The 23,868-nt window shown below is 36.6% G+C and overlaps 1 protein-coding gene across 3 annotated transcripts in view; it reads right to left on the minus strand.

The window, feature by feature from the left end:
- Nucleotides 1-23,868, minus strand: part of LOC129734580 (homer protein homolog 1-like) — a 122,090-nt gene that overhangs the window by 72,022 nt on the left and 26,200 nt on the right. For all 3 annotated transcript variants that reach the window (XM_055698208.1, XM_055698207.1, XM_055698206.1), the window contains exons 3-5: nt 18,046-18,177; nt 13,113-13,205; nt 5,484-5,626 (exon numbers count right to left, since the gene is read on the minus strand). In XM_055698208.1, coding sequence (XP_055554183.1) covers nt 5,484-5,626; nt 13,113-13,205; nt 18,046-18,147 — 338 coding nt within the window. In that variant the 5' untranslated portion in view covers nt 18,148-18,177. The remainder of the gene's footprint in view (nt 1-5,483; nt 5,627-13,112; nt 13,206-18,045; nt 18,178-23,868) is intronic.

Raw genomic sequence — 23,868 nt, forward strand, 5'->3', positions numbered from 1 at the left:
AACTCAAAACTTTTCTTTAAAGCCAACTTAACAGTTCAGCATGATTCACAAAGTATCTTCACTGTAACATAACTAAAATATTTAAGCTTGCAGAAGTGAGTAGTGGTAATATACAAAGCGAAAAATCTACTAAATGGATTTCTGCATACAACTTTTAATGAAAGCTCAGTGAAGGAACATGAACTATCAGCAAGATTTTTTGTTTTTTCTTTGTTATTACAGCACTGAATTTACATGCAGCATTATTAAATGGTAAGCTATCTAGACAATAAAATACCTAATATATAAGCATCATATGTCCAGTTTCACTAAGGCAATGAGTCAAAAATTCATATTGAAAACCTGTTTGAATACAATAATAGGAATTTTAATGAACAAGTGTATTGGGTTTGGCTGAGCCCCATAACAGCTGTCATAGTGCTGTGCTTTGTATTGGTACCTAGAAAGGTGGTGATAACACACCAGTGTTTTGGCTGTTGCTGAGCAGTGCTCTCACTACTGCAAGGCTCTCTCCAACATTCCCCCCCTCACCACTAGGCTGGGGGTGGGCAAGATCTTGGGAGGGAACATAGCCAGGACAGCTGACCCCAACTTACCAAAGGGATATTCCATACCATATGATGTCTGCTCAGATGTAAAAGCTAAGAGAGAGGAGAAGGAAGGGGGGGCATTCGCCCTATTTACGACATTTGTCTTCTGAAGCAACCTCTAAGTGTACTGAAGCCCTGCTTCCTGGGAAGTGGCTGAACATCTCCTGCTGATGGGAAGTAGAGAATAACATCTTTTGTTTTCCTTTGCTTCCATGTGCTCAACCTTTGCTTTTGCTTTATTAAACTGCCTTTATCTTGACCCACAAGTTTTATTATCTTATTTCTCCTCCCCTCCCCCTCCCCCCCATTATGCTGAGGAGGGGAGTGATAATGAGGCTTGGTGGGCACCTAGCATCCAGCCAAGGTCAATCCACCACAACAAGCAACAAACACATTGTCTAATCAAAACATTATGTGATATAAATTCTAAGTTTCATTACATTTAGATGGAACATCTTTACATATTACATGAAAAAATGAGGTAAAAGGTACAAGTCACAGTTGACAGAAAGTTGAAGACTTTCAAGATTTGTCCCAGAAGAATCCTCTTATTTTAAGTTTTGTTTCTGAAAGTTTTTTATCCCACAGTTTCATGAGGTGCCAAAAATGGAATAAAACTTGTTATAAACAAATGTATTCTCTTCAAAGGCAAAAGAGCAAGTTCACCAAACAGTTACCAAAAAGCCCCAAGCAGCAGTTGCAGAGTTCACCTGACACACTATTCAGCTGTAATATTTGAATTTTATTCTAAGGCTAAATAAGCTCAGTAGAGTATTTCTTTGGGCTCATTCAGACCATCAGGAACTAGATACTATGCACCAGTAGGATTAAAACTTACATTTAAAAACCAGGTACAGTCACACTGGAAATGGTTACAGATTTTTTAGCAACTTTATTCTCTCCAAACACCTTTTTATGGTCAACTTTTTTTAGATGGGAAAAAAAATTTAAATCACAATTTAAAGAATGTGGGAAATATTTTTTTAAAAAGGAAGATGTCTGAGGAAACTAAGATAAATACACACTTTTTATTCTTAATTATGTTAAATATTAGATTTTATTAACTAGCTTTTGTTAGAAAAAGCCTTCCTAGACTAGCCATTGTTCAGAAAATCAGACTCGATCAGAGTCTCAGCCAAGACTTTTAAAAATTCTAATGCCAGGCTTAGGTTACATTTTACTTTCATTTGTTTTGGCAACGTTTACTAATGAGAGCAATGCTCAGGCTATATTATAAGATTTGGGAGCTCCAAAGTTCATAATTCGACATTAACCATCATAGTTAGTTTTAAAAAAGCAAGAGGTTTAATTGCAAGATTTTATCTGTCTGTGCAAGGTTCATAACCATTTAATACCCTTATCTCTCAAGCAGTTGACTAGAGTCACACTGCTTGTGAACAGCATTAGGACTTTCCAGATAAGGATAAACTGAAGCAACTAGACTTTTATTCTATTATGTTCATAGGATATGAATAGGATTGTAGACATATACTGGAGAATGCTCATTTCAATACTTACAATTATTAACTGAAATAATAAAAAATTAAAGATCTAATAGCAAAACTCTGGTGACTTAAGTAATGCTTTTTTTCAGCTTTTTGGTATAAATGATTCAGAAAACAACTATAAATAACAAAGTAGTCTACACTTACTCTACTGAAATAACACAGCCCGTAACTAACTATACTAAGACATACAAAGCACAGAGAAGAACGCTTGCAGAAGGGGACATATCTGGCCAGAGTGGATGTGTTACAACAAAATGAAAAGCATGTGCAGATTAAAAATTACAAGTAGTAAGATGTAGACTAAAGCATGACCTCCACACCTCTCATTTTGACCTTGTTAACTCCTTTCAGACCCATACAGACATGAAAACCTCTTCCCTGGATAAATGTCTTGACAACAACTTCCTTCAAAACTTTACCCCTGTCCTGTGCCACAGAGGTGCCTGCACTTGGCTAAGTTTGCCATCCCTCTTGGCAGCAACGCTGTTCCCACCTCACCGGCCATCCACACTGTGCGATGCTGTGGCACTTTGTCCTGCCCATGAAGCTCCAACCTTTGCCCCATGGTTACCTGGGCTCCTACCAGGTGGCCCCACATGTGCCTTTCCCTGTGCTCCAGCCTACACTCCTTTTGGACCTTCACAGGGTAAGTATGTACTGTCACACCAGAGCAGAATATAGCTTTCCTAATGGTGAAAGAAATGAACTTGTTACACTACTGATATTTCAGTGAAACATGGCCAGCCTCAGCAATTCTCATGTCCCCTATAGCTGAACTCATTGGAGGGAAGACCACACCATCTTTTCTTTTGAAAAGCACCTAGCAATTAATCAACAGCTCCAGAAGTAAAGGCAAATATGTAAAAAGCATTGCCATGCACAAGACAACTCTCACATGCCATTCCAGTGTTATCCTTCTCACCCAGAAGCACTAGCTAAACTTTAACTTTGCTGAAACACAGCAGGATGAGGCTCAACGATAAGCAGGAGTTACTAGGGCACAAAGGGAAAGGGTTCTGTGCAACAACTCCTCTCTATCACACACGGAGTGTCACCAATACACACAGCATCAAAAGGGCAGGGAACAAGGAGGACCACAATCCCTTTCTGTACTCCTGACACATGAAAAGGCCAGGGAGTCTCCAATGATCAGCATATAAGGTTTTGTTTAATTTAAAAAAAAAATAATCAGGGCAAACAGGCTTCCTGCAGAGAGCACCTTTCCAGCTAGCACAAGCAACTAGATATGTCTACCTGGTTGCCAATCTAATATTATGGAATGCCTCTACAAAAACGTGCCCATTTAACCATCACTAACACAAACCTGAAGACTTCACTTTCCGTCTCTTTCATGCATGTGCTACATAGTGCCGTTTTAGAGAGCCTTCATTACAGCTAACAATTAAATCCAATCAAAGTATCTGGTTTCCAAACTAAGTTCTGTCATCATCTTGAAAAACATAATGGTACCTGGGAAATAACTGGAATCTTTTGGAATATACATTTTTTAAAACGGCAGTTTCCCTCTGATTGAGACAGTGTTCCTTGACACTCACACACATACAAAAGGATACTTTTCTTTCTATACGAAAAAATTGTCAGAAAGTACCTAAAAGCATTTTCTGTCTGGGTTAAATAATAATATATAAATGTCCTCACTTGAGCTTTTTAGTATTTTTTTTAAAAGTAAACTATATGAATCTTCACTTATTTATAATAAAAACCTTATCTAGTCCAAAATTCAACTAATTTCAAAGGATTTGAAAAATTTTGCATTTTCTTCAGTAATAGCTCACTAACAAACTTGAAGCTACTATTAGCAAGACACATGATTGTCATGAGAATCATCATGAGAAGTGACTCTCAAATGTAGAGTAATTGCTGGAAAATCAATTCTAGCTAGTGGTATTTAACAGGACAATAAACTAAACCCTGGCACTCACACTGCATACGTGAATTAGAAAATCATGTAGAAGTTTTGTAAACTCTATTCTACACCATCAAAAATTACAACTGGGTAGTTTCAAAAAATATTTTCAGTCATGGTCAATGCAGAGCTCAGTGTAGTTACTACACTGGTATACCAAAAAACATATTTACATGTGCAAAGCAAGAGGGAAGATCTTGAAGCTGTCATCTTTTTAAAAAAACAAACACTACTCCTCCATGAACTTTATCACAACTCCTTTTCACAAAAATATTGATAGAGAAATCCAACACACAAACAGTAAGTTTAAATGAACTCGTTACAGAACACTGATGTGCAACATTTGTAATACTCCTTCAACATGCACAGAGCTCTCTTACAAAGCACCATGTCTTCTAAAACATGTAATAGATGCACTGGTGACAAATGAAGTATAAAAATAAACACACTCAATCTGCTAAAAAAGTATAATTACTTTTTTCTCATTTGAAACTGCAAATTATTTTTCCAGATATGTTTAATAGTAATATTCTCTTACAAAAATGTTTTGAACAATTCCAATTCCATCTCTGCTCATACCAAATTATTCGCATGACATATCTGACATCCTAGTGTTCCCCAACTTTGATCAAGGGCTCTTAAAACTCTATTTATAAACTGATTCAGACCATGTTTAAAAAAATAAATCTAATATTTCTAGCTTTGCTCTAATTTTATTAAATATTTAATCTACTCTCCATGGTCTCAGTATATAATGTGTTTTATTGAGTGTTCCATTTACAATAATTTCTAATAGGTGATATATACCCATCTTAACTCATTGTTTGTATCATTAAAAGTCCTAGTTTTCTTAAATAACAGAGTACAGTATTCCTAGTGCAATGAATTATAATTCAGTCTGAAGCAGAACTACACTTCTTTCATGTTTCAAAAAAAGTTGAAAATATTTTCAACTGCCAGAGAACTGTTCAATTAAAGGCTGCTTTAAATTTTATAATCTGTAAGTGTTGTAAGAGTCCCTTTTCTTCCAACTCATCAGTGAAAGGCTGACATCCAATCCTATCAGTCATTTAAAGAGAATGTGTGCAAAAATAATTTAATTGGAATATTCTAAGAAGCAGTTAACTTTACTAAGATCTCAAACATTGAAATAATGCTTCCTGTTAAAGGGACACCTGCACTAACCAGTCAGTGTTCAAGGGCTTGCTCTCAATCAGCTGATTAAACCATAAAATAACGCCCTCCGAAATCTTATTCAAAGAGATTTCCTCATGTATTTTTGTGAAAACAAAGATTATACTGCAAATCTGAAAGTCAAACTTTAAAAAAAAAAACCCAAAAAACCATGTAATTTAATTCTTAACTTTGCTAGGTGGAAGCCACAACATGGGAGAAGGTCCCTTTAACGAGAAAGGAGATAAGTATCACTTTATCAGGATGTGGGAATGGAATCTGTACCTATGGGTAAATGGCAATGCGTTCTGGGTTGATTCAGCCCTTGGTTCTGAGTTCTGCGTCACTTCCGGCATCACTCTCTCGTCATCTGTCCCATTAATACTTTCTGGTGTTAAAGGAGACTGAATATCCCCTCCAGCTGATTCCTTAAGTAAAACAAACAAATGACACATTAGAATTACCAAGTGACTTGCTTAGGAAGGCTATATATATATATATATATATAAGCACTAACATTAATTCTTAAATGAGATAAGAACTTTAGGCAGTATTAATGTAGAGGCTCACAGATTTCCAGCATCCCTCATAGTCGTATTTCATCATGTGAATTTAATTTAGAAGTGTATTACCACAGGATTCACATTATCCTGCACAAAACACAACTGACCTATGATTTATTTGCAAGTATCCAGCCTCCTGCTTATTACAGACCTCAGCCAGCTACACAATGGGCAACTATTGACACCCAGGATTCTTATCTCTTACTTTATATTCTAACACAGTGAAACAATTCTGACATTTGTTTCAAAATCTAGCTTTCATTTTGTGTATTAACCAAAGTGAACAGTGGAAGAGCCATTGGTGATGCATTCACAGTTTCACCTATAAGCCATCTGTAAAAAAAAAACTTGCTCAGCACAGTCCTCTTAAAACTTTTGTACATGTTAGCCTGGCCTAGCTCATGGAATTATCTGGGAAGGAGAATACTCCAGTTATACCCAGAAAGCTACTACTATGCAACCGGACACCTGAAAAACTTATGGGCTCTCTTCCTAGCAGAAGGCACTGGTGCAGTTAATCAGCCTTCATCACGCCAACATGTACATTTATGTTTTGGCCAACAAATGCTATTTTCCAATTTCTAGTCAATAAAAAGTACTTCCCTTTAAAAAAAAATTACACTGTGTAGCCCACATCCTAAGTTAGAACATTATAGGTTTTTTAGTCCCTGTATTTGGTTTAATTTCAATATTTTCTTTCCTATTATATACTTTTTTAATGATTTTTGCAGGAGATGAGTTATATAAGCTTAAGTAGCTCATCTCTATTTTAAAATGTCTTAGTAGGTTTTTAGTAATCAAGCAGTAACATTTAACTCTAAGATAGAAGAGTTTCATGACTAGAGTTCAATGGATGTCACGGAAGGGTGTCTATACAGCAGAGGACTGGTTGAATTACAGTATTTCCAAAAGCTAAGCACCTCCTATGGCCACACAGCCTTTTATCAACTGCATGGGAAAGAGGTAAAACTGCTATTTAATGTTATTAAACTGAAGCACAAGCACAGCCTCTGGAAAGCCAGCAGCTCCTCTTCCCAGCTCTTTGTCATTGTGTAGAAAGCTGAAGAACAGCCATCTCAGAAGAAATTGCAAAGTATCTGAAGATGGTCATGATCTTACAAGATCAGGATCTAATTTTGAGCCTCCACTTATAGCCTTCAACTAGTTCACAAGAATAAAGCTTTTTGAAAGCCAATAATGAATCTGACTGTATATCTATAAGAAATCTTGCCCTTGACTTTGAGACTTAACCAGATGGGAAAACTCAGTTATTTTATAGAAAATAAGATCTGGCTGTCATCATCACCCTCCACAAAACACTGGTGTCGTTTAACCAAAAATATTGTCGTTCAACATTTTCGTTACACTTTATATTAAGCATTTGCAGCACAACAATTGTCAAAATTTTGCTTTTATTCTACTGTATTTCTCACATAGTCAGAGACATATCTCACTCTACAACTTGAATTAGTGGGTAATATGCAGTTATATTAAAACATTTTAAGAATGACTTCAAGTTTATTATAATTAGCATTCATCAAGTTATACAATACATATACACAAGTGTCTCTATTCTGCATCTTCTTATTAAATTCCTACTGATTAAAAAGCAGAAAATAATTATCTTACACTGATTTATTACACAAATATTAAAGCTATTTATAATATAAGTGTAAACTATTTATTTTAGGAATGTAAATATGTAAATTGTTACCTACTTTCCAGAAGAATACTCTTATTTTATACTCAAAACTATTATCTTATGTGTTAATACTTTAGAAGTTAAAATTAAATCTTGATTTTTACAGAACAATTTTACTGAACTGAAACTAAATTAAAATGAAGTGTCAAAGGAGAGCAGAGTTGGCAAGATAAGCAGGCACATGAATTATTTTATACAAATGATGTGGTTCTGTCTATTATTATCCTCTGATTTGACAAACAGTTTCCACTGCCATTAAATGAAAGGTATTATGGACCCAAGAGTTTCTCTGTTATTTCCTCCTCTTCCCAAACTGCACTAGATGTTCTAAAAAACATATACCACAACCCACAAATCTGGCTTGCTTGTATCTTTAAGATAAAATTCCTGCAACAATATTATTAGATACATAAAGCCAGAGCTTTATTAAAATATTTTAAGTATGAATGCATAAAAATTATTTCAGCAGAAGAAAAACAAATGTACAAGTTCCATCTAGGCTTATTTTTCAGTAAAGTACTTTCATAGACATCTAATTTGAATGAAATTCAAGTGACATGCAGACAAACATCACAATCTATGTAATACCTAAAGGTTCACTCCCTGCAAATTCATGAGAGGCTGATCTGTATGTACAAGAGAAGCATCAGATTCTAGTATGTATTTCTTCCACCAATACAGGTTAATCAGTGTTCTCACACACTCACAACTATCTCTGCCTGGTAAATAATTTATTATGAAGCTGGCTATGAATAAAGTACCAAATACAAAAAAACCAAACCTTCTTACACAGAACAAAACTAATCTTACAAATAATATATTCACATTTTATATTATTTAGAGAGAATAAAAGAATTCTAGAAATGTTTTTGTGAGACATTCATAAGTAATGAAGTTTTTACTCCGGATTATAGCTTCACACATCTACTTCAAATTTTACATAGTTGGTCAGCTGAAAAAGATTTTCACCCCTCCCTCCTAGCTGGAAGAGCAGGTTAACTAAGACCCAACTGTGTAGACCCTATAAAGAAAAAAACTGCTTAAATTGAAAGTCTTCCTGTAAACCAATGACATATTTTAAGGCCTGATTTTTCCCATGTCCCATTTCATGACAGCTACAAATAGATATTTCATACATTTGAGAAGAAAGGATTAATGGCTCTCCTATGGTATAAAACCATATATCATATATACTTTTTTGGAGGATATTGAACTTTAAGTCACTTGCCAGTCCTGGATTTACATATGGACTGAGGATTAATATTTTTCAATGTGACAAGTAAATGTGAGAGTCTGCTGTTTAAGAGTTTTTCAGAGATCTGCACTGTCTAAAGGAGCCGTGGCCTTACTAATAAGTATCCAGGACTGGTGATGCCAAGCAGTATATAAAAATGACAGTTACCTACAATATACAAACTAAGCATAATAGAGGGGAAATCATCAAAAGATGCCTTAAATTTAAAAATCTTATAAACAAAATGCATGCACTCACAAGAGTCTCTAAAGTAAAACAAGCAGACTTCACAGCACAGATAAAGCCACCTTTTAACGGTGACTAAATATATAATAGAAGAAGGAATATGTGATTCTAAAACCATGAACAAACCAAATCAATTCCAGCTTCTTCTTTTATTAAGTATTATACTGTTTTCTCATTAAGTGTTCCATACACTTCCCTGACATAACTGTTCTTCATAGAGCTCTGTTCAGTACTGACTGGCAATAGCATAAGGCTGCCCACAACCGATTCAGATATCTTAAAGTCTTAAATAAATCTTTCCAGTACAGAAATTCACACGATATACCAGAAAGTAACTTTTTCCACAAGGATCGGAAGTAAATTGAGTACTTCCACAGAGAAAAAGCCACCAGATGATAAAACCATGATGATTTTGCCAAAACCAACCCCTTCATAGAATCATTTAGGTTGGAAAAGACCTTTAAGATCATCAAGTCCTTGCACTATAAAAATCTTGTGATACTAAAACTTTTCAGGCAATAGCTATTCCTAATATTATAGGAGTGTCTCAGAATCACAGAAGAAAGAGTTGGATTATTTTGATTTGATGATTTTAATTTACTCACCACACAATTTCAGAAATTAACAGACGTCTTAATATGAAATGACCAGGGTCACAAGAAATATCTGAAGACAGATTCTTGCTTAGAGAAAAAAAAAAAGGCCTGAGGTTCAGACTCCAGTTCTCCAATTGGTTGTGAAAGGATTAAATTCAGTTGAAAAAAGGAGGCTTTGGATGGCTGTAAAATAAGGGATGGGGGTAAGATAAGGGGGCACTCAGATAATCTCAGGGTAGACAACTGGGTCTTGAGAAACTGATACACAGGACCATAATGATAAGAAAGTTACAAGAGGGTGGCAACAATAGCCTCTTAGGATATGGTCTACTGATCCCAGAACTGAGTTTGCCCAGAAGGTCAATCAGTGGGCACAGCGAAGAAGACTACAAGCCTTCATCTGAAGACCCAGACAACCACCCAAAGACCACCAGGGAAGATGACTGTGCATGTGGACCAGGCGTTTGCATATGTTAATGAGTCCCAGGAAATGTCATGTATATGTAAATAAGTTCTCAGAAATCTTGTGAATATGTATAACTTTATGGTGTATAGCCTCTGAAAGTTTGTCAGATTGTTGGAGCACTTATGGAGGAGCTATCCCCAGTGCTACCCCAGTGCTGCAATAAGGAATACCTTACTTAATAACAGTCTGCTGTTATTGAGTTTTATTATATCAGACTCCTTACCCAGCTGCACCTAGCTTCCCACTTTGGTGAGGTTAGAAAGCAAGAGGGGTTGGATGCTGCTGAACTTTATATCAGCTGTAAGACTGCAGGGGTGAGGGTGAAAACCCCACAACCTACACTAATTGGTTCTGCACTTGAACCTAATTAATATTTGTTTAAAAAAGAAAGGAAGAAAAATAAAAGGGGGAAGAGGGGGAACACACAGTTTTCATCCTATTGATTCATGCTGTTCAGTGAACTCCCGATCAGTGTTGTACTTTCAGTGCATAGGCAAGCCTGTAAATGAAAATAGACCACAGGTGACTTGTCACTGTAAGTTCCATGGGTTTATGACATGAGCAAAATAATGCATTTTTTAAAGCAGCACCAAGAGGTATGTAACACATTTTATGTACGTTTTTCATGTATATTTTCCAGTTTTGATATGCAGTAGCTTCCTACCTATTATTAATTTAATGCAGAATGATATCTGCAAGTCCAAGACAACAGAGGGATTGACGCTTGTAGCTAACTGAGCTACTGTTATAGAGCTATCCTGGTTTCAGCTGGAAAGTTAACTTTCTTCTTAGTAGCTGGTACAGTGCTGTGTTTTGGCTATGATGTGAGAACAATGTTATCACACTGATCTTTTTAGTTGCTGCTGGGTAATGTTTATACTAAATCAAGGAATTTTCAGTTCTTCAGGCCTAGCCAGCAAAAAGGCTGGAGGGGCACAAGAAATTGGGAGGGGACACAGCCAGGACAGCTGACCTGAACTAGCCAAAGAGGTATTCCATACCATGGGACGTCATGCTTGGTATATATACACCTAGGAGGTTGGCCGGAGCAAGCAGATCATTGCATAGGGACTGGCTGGGAATTGGTCAGTGGGTGGTGAGCAGTTACATTGTGTTATCACGTGTTTCTTTCTTCCTTTCCCTCTGGATTTTATTCTTTCCTCCCCCCCTTCACTATAACTGTTATTGTCATCACTGTTATTATTGTTTTTTCATTTTTATTCTATTTCAATTATTAAATTGTTCTTATCTCAACCCTCGAGTTTCACATTCCTTTCCAATTCTCCTCCCCATCCCTCTGGGTGAGGGGGAGTGAGCAAGTGGCTGCATGGTACTTAGTTACCAGGTAGGGTTAAACCACAAGAGCTCACTACTCACACACTACTTCCCAATGCCTTTCCTGTCAAAGCTTCCTAAAAAAGCCCGAGTCTTGACTGGCCACTGAAAAACTCTCTCCTTCCTCTTTTATTCCCCCTTTCTGCAAAGGATCACTATGCAAAAGGGAAAGAAGAGCTGTAAAATGATTGAGAAAGGCAACACTGGAATTACGTGCCTTGCAGCCACTTTTTGGCAGATGATCAAAATGACAGCAATTGCTCCTTCAAATGTCTCTAGGGTCCCACCTTCCCTTCCCACTACCAAGCACCTCTTTTCCCCCAGTCATAAATCTCTTCAAATAAGCCCCAGCACTACCGAAGCACTTCAGTCTGCAGTGAAGTCATTGCTTCTCATTCGCTCCAAACTCCCTTCTTTCTGGGGAACGAATGAAAAGCATTAAGTATGTGAAGACTATTATGCTGATGTGTCAGTACTTGCACTAACTATATCTTTTGGAATAATACGCTAACTTATCAGTTATAACACTGAAATACCTATTTCCATTATCTATGTATTTATTAATGGAAATGATGAGAAGTTTAGACAGTCAAGAAAACTAATTAAAAACCACTGCCTTATTTTTTCTCCTATTACAGTAAAGCAAGCAGTTTCCCTTTAATAGCAAAAGCCAACCTAGCACTTGGGCAAAACGCCTACTGGGAAAACAACATGAGATTGGTTCATTGTGTATTCTTGTGGTTTCCACCGACTTCTCTTGGAAGGAAACCAGATGCAGCTTTCTGGTAGCAATAAACCTATCTGTACAGCATGCTGCAAACTGCCTGCTATCATTGTTCCATCAAAGATCAGGAGCATATTGTAGTGCAAAGCACTCAATAGATGCACTGATTCAGTGAATGAAGATGCGCTCCCCAGAAAAAGAAAAGACTTAGCTGCATTAATCCTACTCAGCTCAAGAACCCCTGCTGTAGTTTTAAAGCTGCTTCATCCTCCAAGAGAAGGAATTAGTTTTGTCTTCACTAATGCTTAAAATAAAGCAAATAGCTACACACAGAGCCAGAAATAGTGGAGGGTAGGGGCATAAAAGCCTCATGAAATCTCTTTTTTCAAAGTAAATTCAAAGTATCCATTTTCAAATAAATACATTTTAGGCATGACTAATGTAAATATGACTATATTAATTTATCTTCCTGTTAGGCCTATATTAACCCAGTTCATACTTTGAGATGTCTTTTATAACCTCTTCTTTTACAATATGGCTAACTGCAATAAAACCCCAGAACCCATGTGAATCTGTCATCTTCCTTCAACACGTTTCACAAGTGAATACTACAACAGGAGGAAATAAGTAAAAATAGTTTGCTGGTTTAACTTCAATTTTTGTTGTAATGATTCTTATATAAAAGTCCTTTACAATGCATCGCCTGAAGTTTCATAGATACAATAAGAAAAAAAACCACAAAAGGTCTTTACTATAGATTTACTTACATAACTGCTCACCATCTTTACTCATAACATATTTTCTAGGGAAAACTCAAAGAAAGAGATGGGAATAAAAAAAAGGCCAATTTTATATTAAAACAAGCCCCTTTGACACTTCTGCAATGTATATTAAATGTATTCTTAGACTTATTTACACTTATAGCTGACTGCTGAGAGGATTCAGGGAAACTGTGAAATACCCTATTCATTTTTAATATGTTTGTATAAGATATGGTAAGTAGCACAGACTATGAAGTACTAGGCTTGAATCAGGCAATAAGACTCACTTGAGAGGGTGTACTTCTTAGCTCCATCTTTTCTTGGGATTTTTCCTTTGCTAGTCGTGCAGCTTCTTTGAATTCCTGAAATTTTTCCGCAAACTGAAGGTACATATGTTTAAAAAAAAAGGAAAAGAGAAAGAGTAGGTGTGAAGTAGTCATATTACATGCAGAACAGAATGCTGTACTTAATATTTTACAAAGTAAAATTCTGTCATTATAATTTTTAAATTTTTCTCCTTATTAGATACTCATATAAGAGAGTTTCACAGTGACATACCTTTCAGACATAGTGTACTCTGTTTATATGACAAGAAAATTATGATGCAACAAAGTTTAATTTGTTGCTGATAGTGTTAAAAACCCCACCTCATATACAGTTAATAATAGTGATAAGCTGCCTTGCACAGCTGTTTTCAGATTCAGGTTTTACTGTCTTCCTGACCATGAATGATCTGGTTCTGAAGCCTACTGTGGTCACTATTAGCCTAGAGCCTTCAATGGGCTTCATTCTGTCATGACTGAAACAATACTAATTTCTTCCCAAATTTTAACAGCATTTATAATTTCAGTAGCTAATTAAGAAAGCAGCAGTGGGAATACTGAGTCAAGTTCATTTATTGATTGTTCATTGACATCAATCAAGTTAAAGAACAACTTCATTGAAATAAACACTCATATATACTGAACACTAAATTCAAGAATTTCACATTAAACTGCCATATAAAGCTTGATTTCTGTGCTACACATACCTCTTCCAGAAAATAGCCAAAGCAGCAATTTAGAAATACATGCACCCTTAAACTTGATAGATTAAAACAATTTATTAAGAATAGGGCCTAGATTCTCTGGCTAGAGAAAAATTTAGCTTCATAGATCTCAGCTTGATACTACACTAATTGCTATAGTGGCCAAGCATTCGTTTTTGCTTGCTACTGCTTTTATACATGCTTTTATACAGAACATGATCTTATTATGATCATCTTAAGACTGAAATGATTCTGCATAAACATTGGAAACTTCACCAACAGCTTCTAAATCTCTCCAGCAGCAGTATACAAAGAAATTGTTTTGCACTGCATGTAATCAGAAGGGATGAAGGCTACCTTTGTGTGACACAATCTCCTCAACTATTTTCAGTCAGAACTTCGCTTGCTAACCAAGATCTAAAAATCTTTATTGTCTTTAAACTACTTCTCCTGGTATGCTATTAGTATTTGAGGAAGTATCATTTCTCTCCACTGGTATCCTATATTTCAGCTGTCAGGTTATTTAAAAGCATGTTTCCTGAATATAGAAGGAGACAAAATATACCATCCTGAAACTCTAATTCAGCACCAAAAAAGGTCTCAGAACAGATAATAAAACTGGCAACAGATCACCAGATGATACTCATTTAAGAGCTGTAGATAGACCTCAAAATATGATGGATAACCTATTATTTAAATCAGCTTTAGGATAAGAGGAATGATAAGTGAGAAAACATGATGCTGAGGTTTAGAATGGGTGAAGACATACAAGGCAGTAAATATGATCTTCTGTATCACAGTAGCAGAAACTAATATATATATAAAATAAATAGACAGATAAGTAGATAACATTATAAGAAAAGATAACAAGGCTAATGTAGAGGAAATTTTCAAAAATTTACTAGAATTCCTTGAGGCAATCTCTTGATAAAATACCTAAATAACAAAGATGAGATCTCATTGTATGAAAGGAAGAGTTCTCTGGAAGATTAATTTAAGGAAAAGATGGAAAAACTGTGGAAGGAGAGTCTACAAGAGGATCTCACAAGTACCTGTGATGGTCCTTTTGGCATTTAGCATACTCCTAAGTTATTAAGAATTAAGAATTAAGAATTTGAATTAAGAACTAATTCAAAGGGATAAAACAGACAGCAATCCTGACAAGGAATATTTCTTCCCATACAGCAGGATACTATCACAAGCACAGATTTATATTCTGGTTGAGAAATTAGCCTCAGTTTTCCCTGAATATCATACGACATTCTGTTCCTACTACTACAGCAGCAAGAGGGACTGTGCTAGGATATCCTGATTCTGTGAAAGGAATATTCTTCAACATAGGAATCATCTTTTAGGTATCACTGACTTCAACCTGACTCCTGATGGAACAATCTTGAGGTGTATTTGTCGTCTTACATATTGAGAAAAGGTCTAATGAAAATAAACAAATGTTTAATTAATTTTCTTCTATACTGTTTGCATGTGAGGTTGATTAGAGTGCCTTTATTCTTACACCGGATAGTCTCGCTCTACTAATTCTCACAGTAACAATAATCATCCAGAAAGAGGTTACTGATGTTTCACTCTACCCTAGTAATCAGTTTAGGAGGACAAAGACACATGAACCAAAAATGAATAGTCCAAAAGTCAAACACTTGATATATGCTTTGGAAATCATCTGCTTGTTTAGAGTGACATAGCTAAGCAGACAATAATCTGAAATCAGTTTATTAGAAGGCATGACTTTTATTATCTCTGCTCTAATTGTTTGCTTCATTAACCTGTTGATATCAGTCACAGACTAGACTAACTTTTCTGTGGTTTCAGGCTTTCTTTTGCTCCCTGGAACTTAAAATATTTCATTGGGGCCCAGAGACACTACTGCAAAACAAATTACATACAACAGGGGTGTTCACTTTGATAAACCAAGTACAGAAAAGAAGTTCCAGAATCAATTTTTAAGGCAACTTCTAGAAGCATTCTGTTTCTGAACAAATCCATTAATACAGTTTATTTGATAGCACTATTACTAATATCTAGTAGTACCTTGAGCCCTAAATTAGATATCATGTCCTACAGTGCTAGGTGTACCAAAGAGTGGTTTGGTAATCTTGACTATAGTGCCAGTGCACAGAAGTGGGAATTAGTAATCTGAACAGAGACACAAGACAAGAAAGAGAAGATAGATCTGATTTCTCTGAAGCTACACAGCAGATCCAGGGTTTCTAATTCAGGTTTTCTGATTCCCAGACCGATATATCTACCAACTCCAGTGACTGAATAGACTGTAATCTAAACACAAGTTTCTTTTCCCTCCATCAAAGATGTTTGCTAAATTTACAATAACACAAAAAGTTTCACCTTTATGAATTTTAGTAGCAATGATCATCAATTTTAATTCACATGAAAATCACAATTTGATAATTAATATATAATACAAGGGAAACAGTTTGCTGAAAAGGTCCTGAAGATTCATCACTATAAACTTCTGAAAAGGTCTGTGACTTGGCATTTTTCTCAACAGATCTGTGTATTCTTCATAAATCACAGTAATCTGAGTAATTGCTAATCAAACGTACTTGAGACAAAAATATCTACTGTAACTTTTTTCAACACTAATATAAAATTGTAAGCCAAAGGCATGCTGAAAACTCTTAGACATCAGTTTGAGGTCAATGAAAGAATAGGATAGAAACAACTATAATTAATAAGGAAGTAAGTATCACTTGGGGAGAGCAAGGAAAGAGTGAAGGGAAGGACAGATGAAAAAAATCAAAATATTTTCACTGGCAAGGACAACCCAGTGTTGAAAGGCAGGCAAACACAGGCTATGCATGACTAAAGCATGATACTTTGCCTCCAAAGAAGCATTCCATGATTAAGGAAAACAAGCTAATATATGAGAAGTAAACTAAATTAGGATTTATGCTAAATCCTTTGAAATATTAACAAAAGTTATTACCGTGTTGGTAAGCAAGTGCCTCTAGGACATACACACCAATTTAAATAAATGACAAAGTTTCTAAGTTCACTGAAGCAATGACACATGCATATATTCAATATTAATATCACTCAGAATTTCCTGGGTTTGTGTTGCTTTGTAGAAATGAAAACTATTGGATTATGAAAGGAAGAAATCTTACAAGCAGATGTACTGGTTCTTTTTTTAATGGTTTTCTGACAGGGTCATGCTTATCCTTGGATAGTGATGAATACTTTCTCAAAAGGGCCAGTATAATGTTTTTTATTTAGGGTTTTTTTATAACAAGCCAACCATTATTCCTTACTCAAACATTCATTATACATTTTTTATTGCATTTGGGTTTCCAGATAGTTTGTATATTTCAAAGATAAAAATTCTCTGCTTAAATGTAGAAACATGTTTTTAAACTGAAAATGGAATTCCTCATCTGGAGAAAAACAACATTGGCTTTTACAGGTTCCTGGACTCATCTACCAGAGTAGTATCAATAACAATAGGAATTGTAAAAAGGGTGCTTACAGGAACCATACCATCACTTTGAGAAAAAGGAGTGAGTTACTGCTTTCCTTGGATTAAGGTGGACTTCCCTCCTGTACAAGTAGACCAGAAAAAAAAACTCATAGGGCACTTAGTTTCTTTAGTAATAATTTCAAATTTTGTATTCCAACAGGAAAACGTAGTTTTCTTTTACATTGAATATATTTCCCACTAGTTTTACTTTAAGCCTGCACATGTTGAAATAGCTGTAATTTGATGAAGAAAACACAGCAGAAAAGTGAATGTGGCTTAAAAGACAAAAATGCATCTGAAGACTACCAATAATATTTTTTTAGGACATCTAAACACAGAAGAAACACTACATAGTCTACTCCTTTAAATTCTATCATGAAAAACTGCAACAGAAGAACAACTTTAAAGAAGAGAAACTTAACAAAGCTTAACAAGTGAATACCTAGAAGGTGTGAACAGCATACACTGTGATAGTTTAAATCTCCCTCCTTTCCTCAACTAGTTAAAAGAAAATTCATAGGCAACAAAGTGTTGTAACAATATTGTTTTGTCTTTTTATATTATAAGGATGGATACAGAACATTTTTTGTAAACTATTTTTAAATAACAGTAGTGAGCACTGAATCAAGATACAACCAACAGGAATCAAATACTCTTAAGCTGCTTGACTGGCTGAATAGTTGTCACTGGTCATACTTACTTTTGAAAGGTGATGTTCAGATGAAAATCCCAAGCCATAGACTGTATTTGCCCTGCTGTCGGCCCATTGGCCAAACTTCTGGGATGTTTTAGTAAATGTCATGTTGGGGGTGATAGTGCTATTTATTATTGCCTGAAAAAAAAAGTATAGTTGTAAAAAAGGTGTTCTGTGGTTTTGATTTTTTTCAAAACAACTACTTGATAATTGAAAATGCCAATATTATAGACAAGTATCTGTGTACACTGAATGAGACAAACTTGCAACTAGGGAACAGTTTTCTTCTAATTCAATCACAGCTAAAATTATGAAAGCATATATTGGTATACATGCTTTTAAAGGAGCAAAAGGGTAGGGGGCACCTGTTTGCAATTGCAATGAGTCATTTAATAGTTAGCAAGTCTAAAAAAAAGTCCTTTAAAGCATCCACATAGGTTAATGAGATCAGAATAGAAGAACAAGCGAAGTCTTTTTTTGTCTCACAAGTATATTTCTTTGTCCCCTAAAGCAATGCCTCTCAAGATCCACTGTAAGACCCACAGTTGCGTTCCCCCTGTTGCATATGCAATCCTCACTGGAAAATATGCAATAAAACAAGAAGCACAATTTATTTTTAAGTTTCTGTATTGCAAGTATCTGTTTTTCCTTTATACACACACATAAACATGACTAACAGTGACAGGGTCATACATCAACTACAGAAGAAGAGCTACACTTAGATTTTTTCTCTAGTTCTTGTTACATACAGGATGGAAGAAGCACATCTCCCTGCATACAACTTCTGCTAATGTAAACAAAAAAACTACAACTATATAGTGGTTCCACTAAAACCAACTAAAGTTTTAACATGGATTTCAACAATATTTTCATCACATTAAAGTTTGTCTAACATATTCTAAAACTGTGATGTGGAACTGTCTAACTGACTTAAAGTATGTCAGGATAAAGCCTTACAATGACACCAATGGTTTCCATTTAACTAAAAATTAATGGTTATTACAGTTTATAATCAGCCAATGTGAACAAAAAAGACTAGCCATAAAACCAGATATGTGTATTAGAAGTAAAATGCAGGCATGCTTTCTCATCTGTCTGGTGCTACTAAGAGTTTCAGCCATATTTATTAAATAATTCACAGCCTTTTTCATAAAACACTGGTTAGTAGGTGCTTTGTAATACCCATGTGAAAGAGTATGTCCATAAAACTTCCCAAAAAATAGCATACACTGTGAGCAGAACAGCTCAGGAAGAATCTTTCTTACATGCCAGTTATTGTGCTCCAAAGGTTATTGTCAATATGGGTCCTACTGTCTCACACTAGAGTTGGGAATCTTGAACATCATTGTGCACGTGCTTTGTTCTGCTCCCATGAAACCATAATCCCTGCCTTACCCCCAGCAGTTCAAAGCCAGTGATTACTGTAGAGTCCTAGAGCAGCAACAAAATTCACAGGGTCCAAACCAACTTCTCTGTTGGAGTAAAGAAATCTTAATATTATTCTTTGAGTAGCAGGAACTAAACCGATGTACAGAGAATAACAATATTTTCTCAGAATGATGACAGTGAGAAACTTCAACATCAGAAAGACCAAGTACTGCTCTCCCAAGCCTGAGATCTTCTAGAAGTCAAATCCAGCCTATACTACTTGTGTGAGATGGCCTTCTGGATGGATATTAAAGTGAGTAGTTATGGAGTTTACTTAGCTAGCATCCTTTGCTTCTGCTGAGGTTTAGGTAGCCCTGGAGCACAGATACCACCATCATCAAATTTTCTCTGAATTCTACAGGGTAAGCCTGAAAAATTTACAGCTGAAAAGCCAGCTAAGCCCACAAACAGCTTCCATGTGTATATGCTGATTCTCAGATGAAGTGGGAGAGAGGAGTATTGCAAGAAAGTTCAGAAGAACACATTGTATTGCAACATGTGGAAAGGCAAACAAATATACAGCAGCACAGATGAATTTAACAAAACTGGCATCTTCTGCAGTGGCTTTGGCAGCTCCATTATGCTCACATTAAATTGGAAGAGCAAATCTGGATGTAACTGAGGATATCAAACAGGCAGTTCTCTCCGATAACTTTTACCTCAAAATGAAAGTTTTGGCTACCACTGTGAACAACTTCTGGAAAACTTTGGAATGCCTGAAAGCTTACATTTGAATCAACAAGCCTTATCAGGTCAAGGACAAGATCTGTTGTGTGACTAGAGACTGGAAAACCATCTCCAGCATTAATTGTCCATAAAACTTCTCAGATTTTCATATAGGAGAAGCTGGTCAGTGAAGTCACTGGTAATTCAGTCATCCTCCTTTCTTTAGGCATATGGTTGAGGGCCCAAACAGAGCCAGCAGGCTTGTACTTGCACCAAGGCCTCCAACTGACCTCATGAGAAACAGCTGTCCATGCCATGTAGGACAGAAGAGATAACATGAGACAGTGGAGGTGGACTTCTTAGAAATGAGGTGTTCTGGAGCTCTGTTTTTCTTGTATGCTTCTTGTCTTCTTGTGTACTGTTAGTGCTTAGAAGCCCTCCTTTTGAAATAACTTGGTGGAAGCCCAGAACAGAGCTGTGCAAGTTCACTTAATGCTCAATCTCTCTTGGTGCAGAAGCCATCAACAGTAACATGTTTGAAATTAATTATCCTGGGGAAAGTGTAGAAAAGAGTCTTCCTCCCAACCCAAGCTCTAGCTATGTTGTCTCCTTGCTTAAGCCCTAGTTCCATTGCTTGATTAATTTGAACTTGTATCACAGTTGAACATGCAGGTAATTTTGTGACAGATGTAACTTCCTCAGTGCAGAAGAGGACTCTGAGGACAGGGACTTTTGACCTCCAAGCAACAGGCAGGTTTAAAGCCTGCAGGACTGCCATTTGCTGCAGTGACAGTGGCATATCTGGTTGCAAATTAACCCAGCATAAAACCTTGGAGAAACCAACCGGTTTTCAGCTGAGACTGCTCACTGCTTCAGCTGACCACGTGGGCTGGCTGCACAAGACAGAACACAGAACAGGTTGCCTGGACCAATTGTTCACCCAAGATATCATGGACTTGTCTAGCTGTATGCTGGACATTTTGTCCAGAAGGTTACTGTGAGAGACAGTATCAAAAGCTTTGCTAAAATAATAAAAAACAAAAAAACCCCAAAACAAAACGAAACACAGTACATCTACTGTCTTCCTTTGGCCAACTAGATGGGTGACCTTGTCATAAAAGGAAATTAAGTCACTGAAGCAGGACTTTCCCCTCATGAACCCATGTTGGCTGTGACCAATGCCTGCATTGTCTCTCAAGTGTTTTTCAATAACTCCCAGAATAACTTTCTCCATAATTTTACCAGGCACTGAAGTGAGACAGACAGGCCTATAATTGCCAGGGTCTTCCTTCTTATCCTTCTTGAAAATTGGGGCAACATTTGCCATCTTCCAGTCAACTGGGACCTCTCAAGACACCTAAGACCATTGAAAAATAATGGAGAGAGGTCCTGCAATAACATCAGCCAGCTCTTTCAAGTACCCTGAGATGAATCCCATCAGGCCCTGTAGACTTATGTGCATCCAGCTGGAGCAGCAAGTCTCAAACAAGTTCAGTCAGCTGGGACTTTATCATCCCCCTACTCATGGTCTTCCAACACAGGGCTCCAGAGGTCCCAGGGCCCACCATCAGTGTTAAAGACAGAGGAAAAGAAGGCATTAAATATTTCTGCTTAGTCTACGTCCCCGTTTCTGATGTGACCGACCTCATCAAGCAGCGGACCAATGTTATCCCTGATCCTCCTTTTGCTCTTAATATATTTTTAAAAAGCCTTTTTTGTTGCCCTTTACAGTACTGGCCAGCTTGAACTCTAATCAAGCTTTGGCCGCACAAATTTTCTCCCTACAGTGGCAATCAGTACCTCTGTAGTCCTCCTGTGCCACCTGTCCTTGCTTCCAATCTCCATACATTTTCCTTTTCCACCTAAATTTTACAAGATCCCTGCTCAGCCAAGCCAGCCTGTTGCCCCGTTTGCTTGATTTCTAACACTTTGGAATTGCCTGCTCCTGCACTCTTAAAAAGTGACCAGCATTCATGGACCCCAATACCTTCAAAAGCAAATTCCCAGGGGACCTTATTAACTGGTTCCTTCAGCAGCCCAAAGTCTGCTCTCCCCATATCCAGGGTCCAAGTTTTGCTGGCACTTTTTCTCCTATTGCCAATGATTTGAAACTCAACTACTTTGTGGTCACTGTGACAAAGACAGCCACCAATCACTTCACCTAAGTGTCCCTCTCTGTTTACAAACAAGACCTGTGCTTATAGGCCTTACTTAAAACCTATATTAGCATTAAACAGATTATCATTTTAATTTCTGACTAGTTTATTTTATAAGTCATTAAAATATAAAGATCATCTATTGCAATAACACTGATGGGAGACTTGACTCAGAAATAATATATATTAAGGCTCATAGAACCTACAGACTGGAAAACCACTCTTTTCCAGTCTTCTCTTGGTTTAGATGAGCACAAATTATTGGGGTTTTTCCCAGTCTTGCATTTGTGAAAACATTATCAGAGAGTTAACTAGTACTGCAGGAACCACACTACTTAATCTCCTTTCTTTTCTCAGTGACTGCCAGAGATTGAATGGAAAAGACAGAAAGATTCTGGGAATAATCTTAGTGTCTATCTGCAATGTTACTGGATAAATAACGGAGGCTTCCTTCCATCACCTAGGAGAAAGAAGTACTAAAACACATTTTTCCAAGGAGATATGAAGTGACTACATAATTAATGAGAACTGAAAGCCTTAGCAACAACTGCTCAACGATGTCATGTCATATTGCATAAGAGATTTCATTTTTCAGGTTTTCTCTTGATTCCTAGAGCAGTAGGAGAAAAAGGTTGCATAAAAGATATTTACTCAAGATGTCATAGAAACCAGCCTCAAGTTCTATCTGATTATTTGCATCAGGCTCTCCTTGACATGGGTGATAGGGATACAAATACCGTATGTGACTATAAAATATGGCCTGTACAGTGAACAACTTATGGCCATAGAACATTTTCTGAAGTCAAGTTAGAGGGAGATGCATCATTTCTTGTGCCAGGTATTGTAAGACAAGACAGTAGCTTCAGAAAGCATTACACAACGTAGAAAGAATAAGCAGAACTTGTTTCTATAGGACCTCTCAGCTGAATCTGGCTCATAGACCCTTTGATATAGAATAAGGTGGAAAAAAACCCCACCCTCTCACAATAGATCAAAGATCTCCACAAACAAATTCAAGTGGGAATCTGCGATGTATAGTAACATCTCTCAGAGGTGAGTGAAGATCACATCTTAAAAATTACCTTTTGTTTTCAAGAATAAAGATTTAATGATGTTCAGACAATCAGTAGAAAAGTTTTATCCAGGAATCCTACTGGAACTTACTGACCTAAAGAGGGGGAAGGGTGCGGGGCAGAAATGGATTATCACTCAAATTTCAAGTGTATCTATCTCTCTGGTGGGTCGACCCTGGCTGGACACCAGGCTCTATCATTCCCCTCCTCAGCTGGACAAGAGAGAAAAATATAACAAAAGGCTCACGGGTCAATATAAGGACAGGGAGAGATCACTCACCAATTACCATCACAGGCAAAACAGACTCGACTTGGGGAAATTAGTTTCATTTATTACCAAATTGTTGTCCCATAGGCAAGTTCATTACCCAATATGCAGCACCAATTCACACACCGAGTGGAGGTATTTCTATCCCTTTATTCTAGTTTGTGCAAAGTAGGGAGCTAGGTGGTAACCCACAAATGCCTAGCTTCTCGATTGTCAAAACTTTACACTATTTACACAG

The sequence above is a fragment of the Falco cherrug genome, chromosome W, assembly GCF_023634085.1.
Source record: "Falco cherrug isolate bFalChe1 chromosome W, bFalChe1.pri, whole genome shotgun sequence".
Taxonomy (NCBI): Eukaryota; Metazoa; Chordata; class Aves; order Falconiformes; family Falconidae; genus Falco; species Falco cherrug.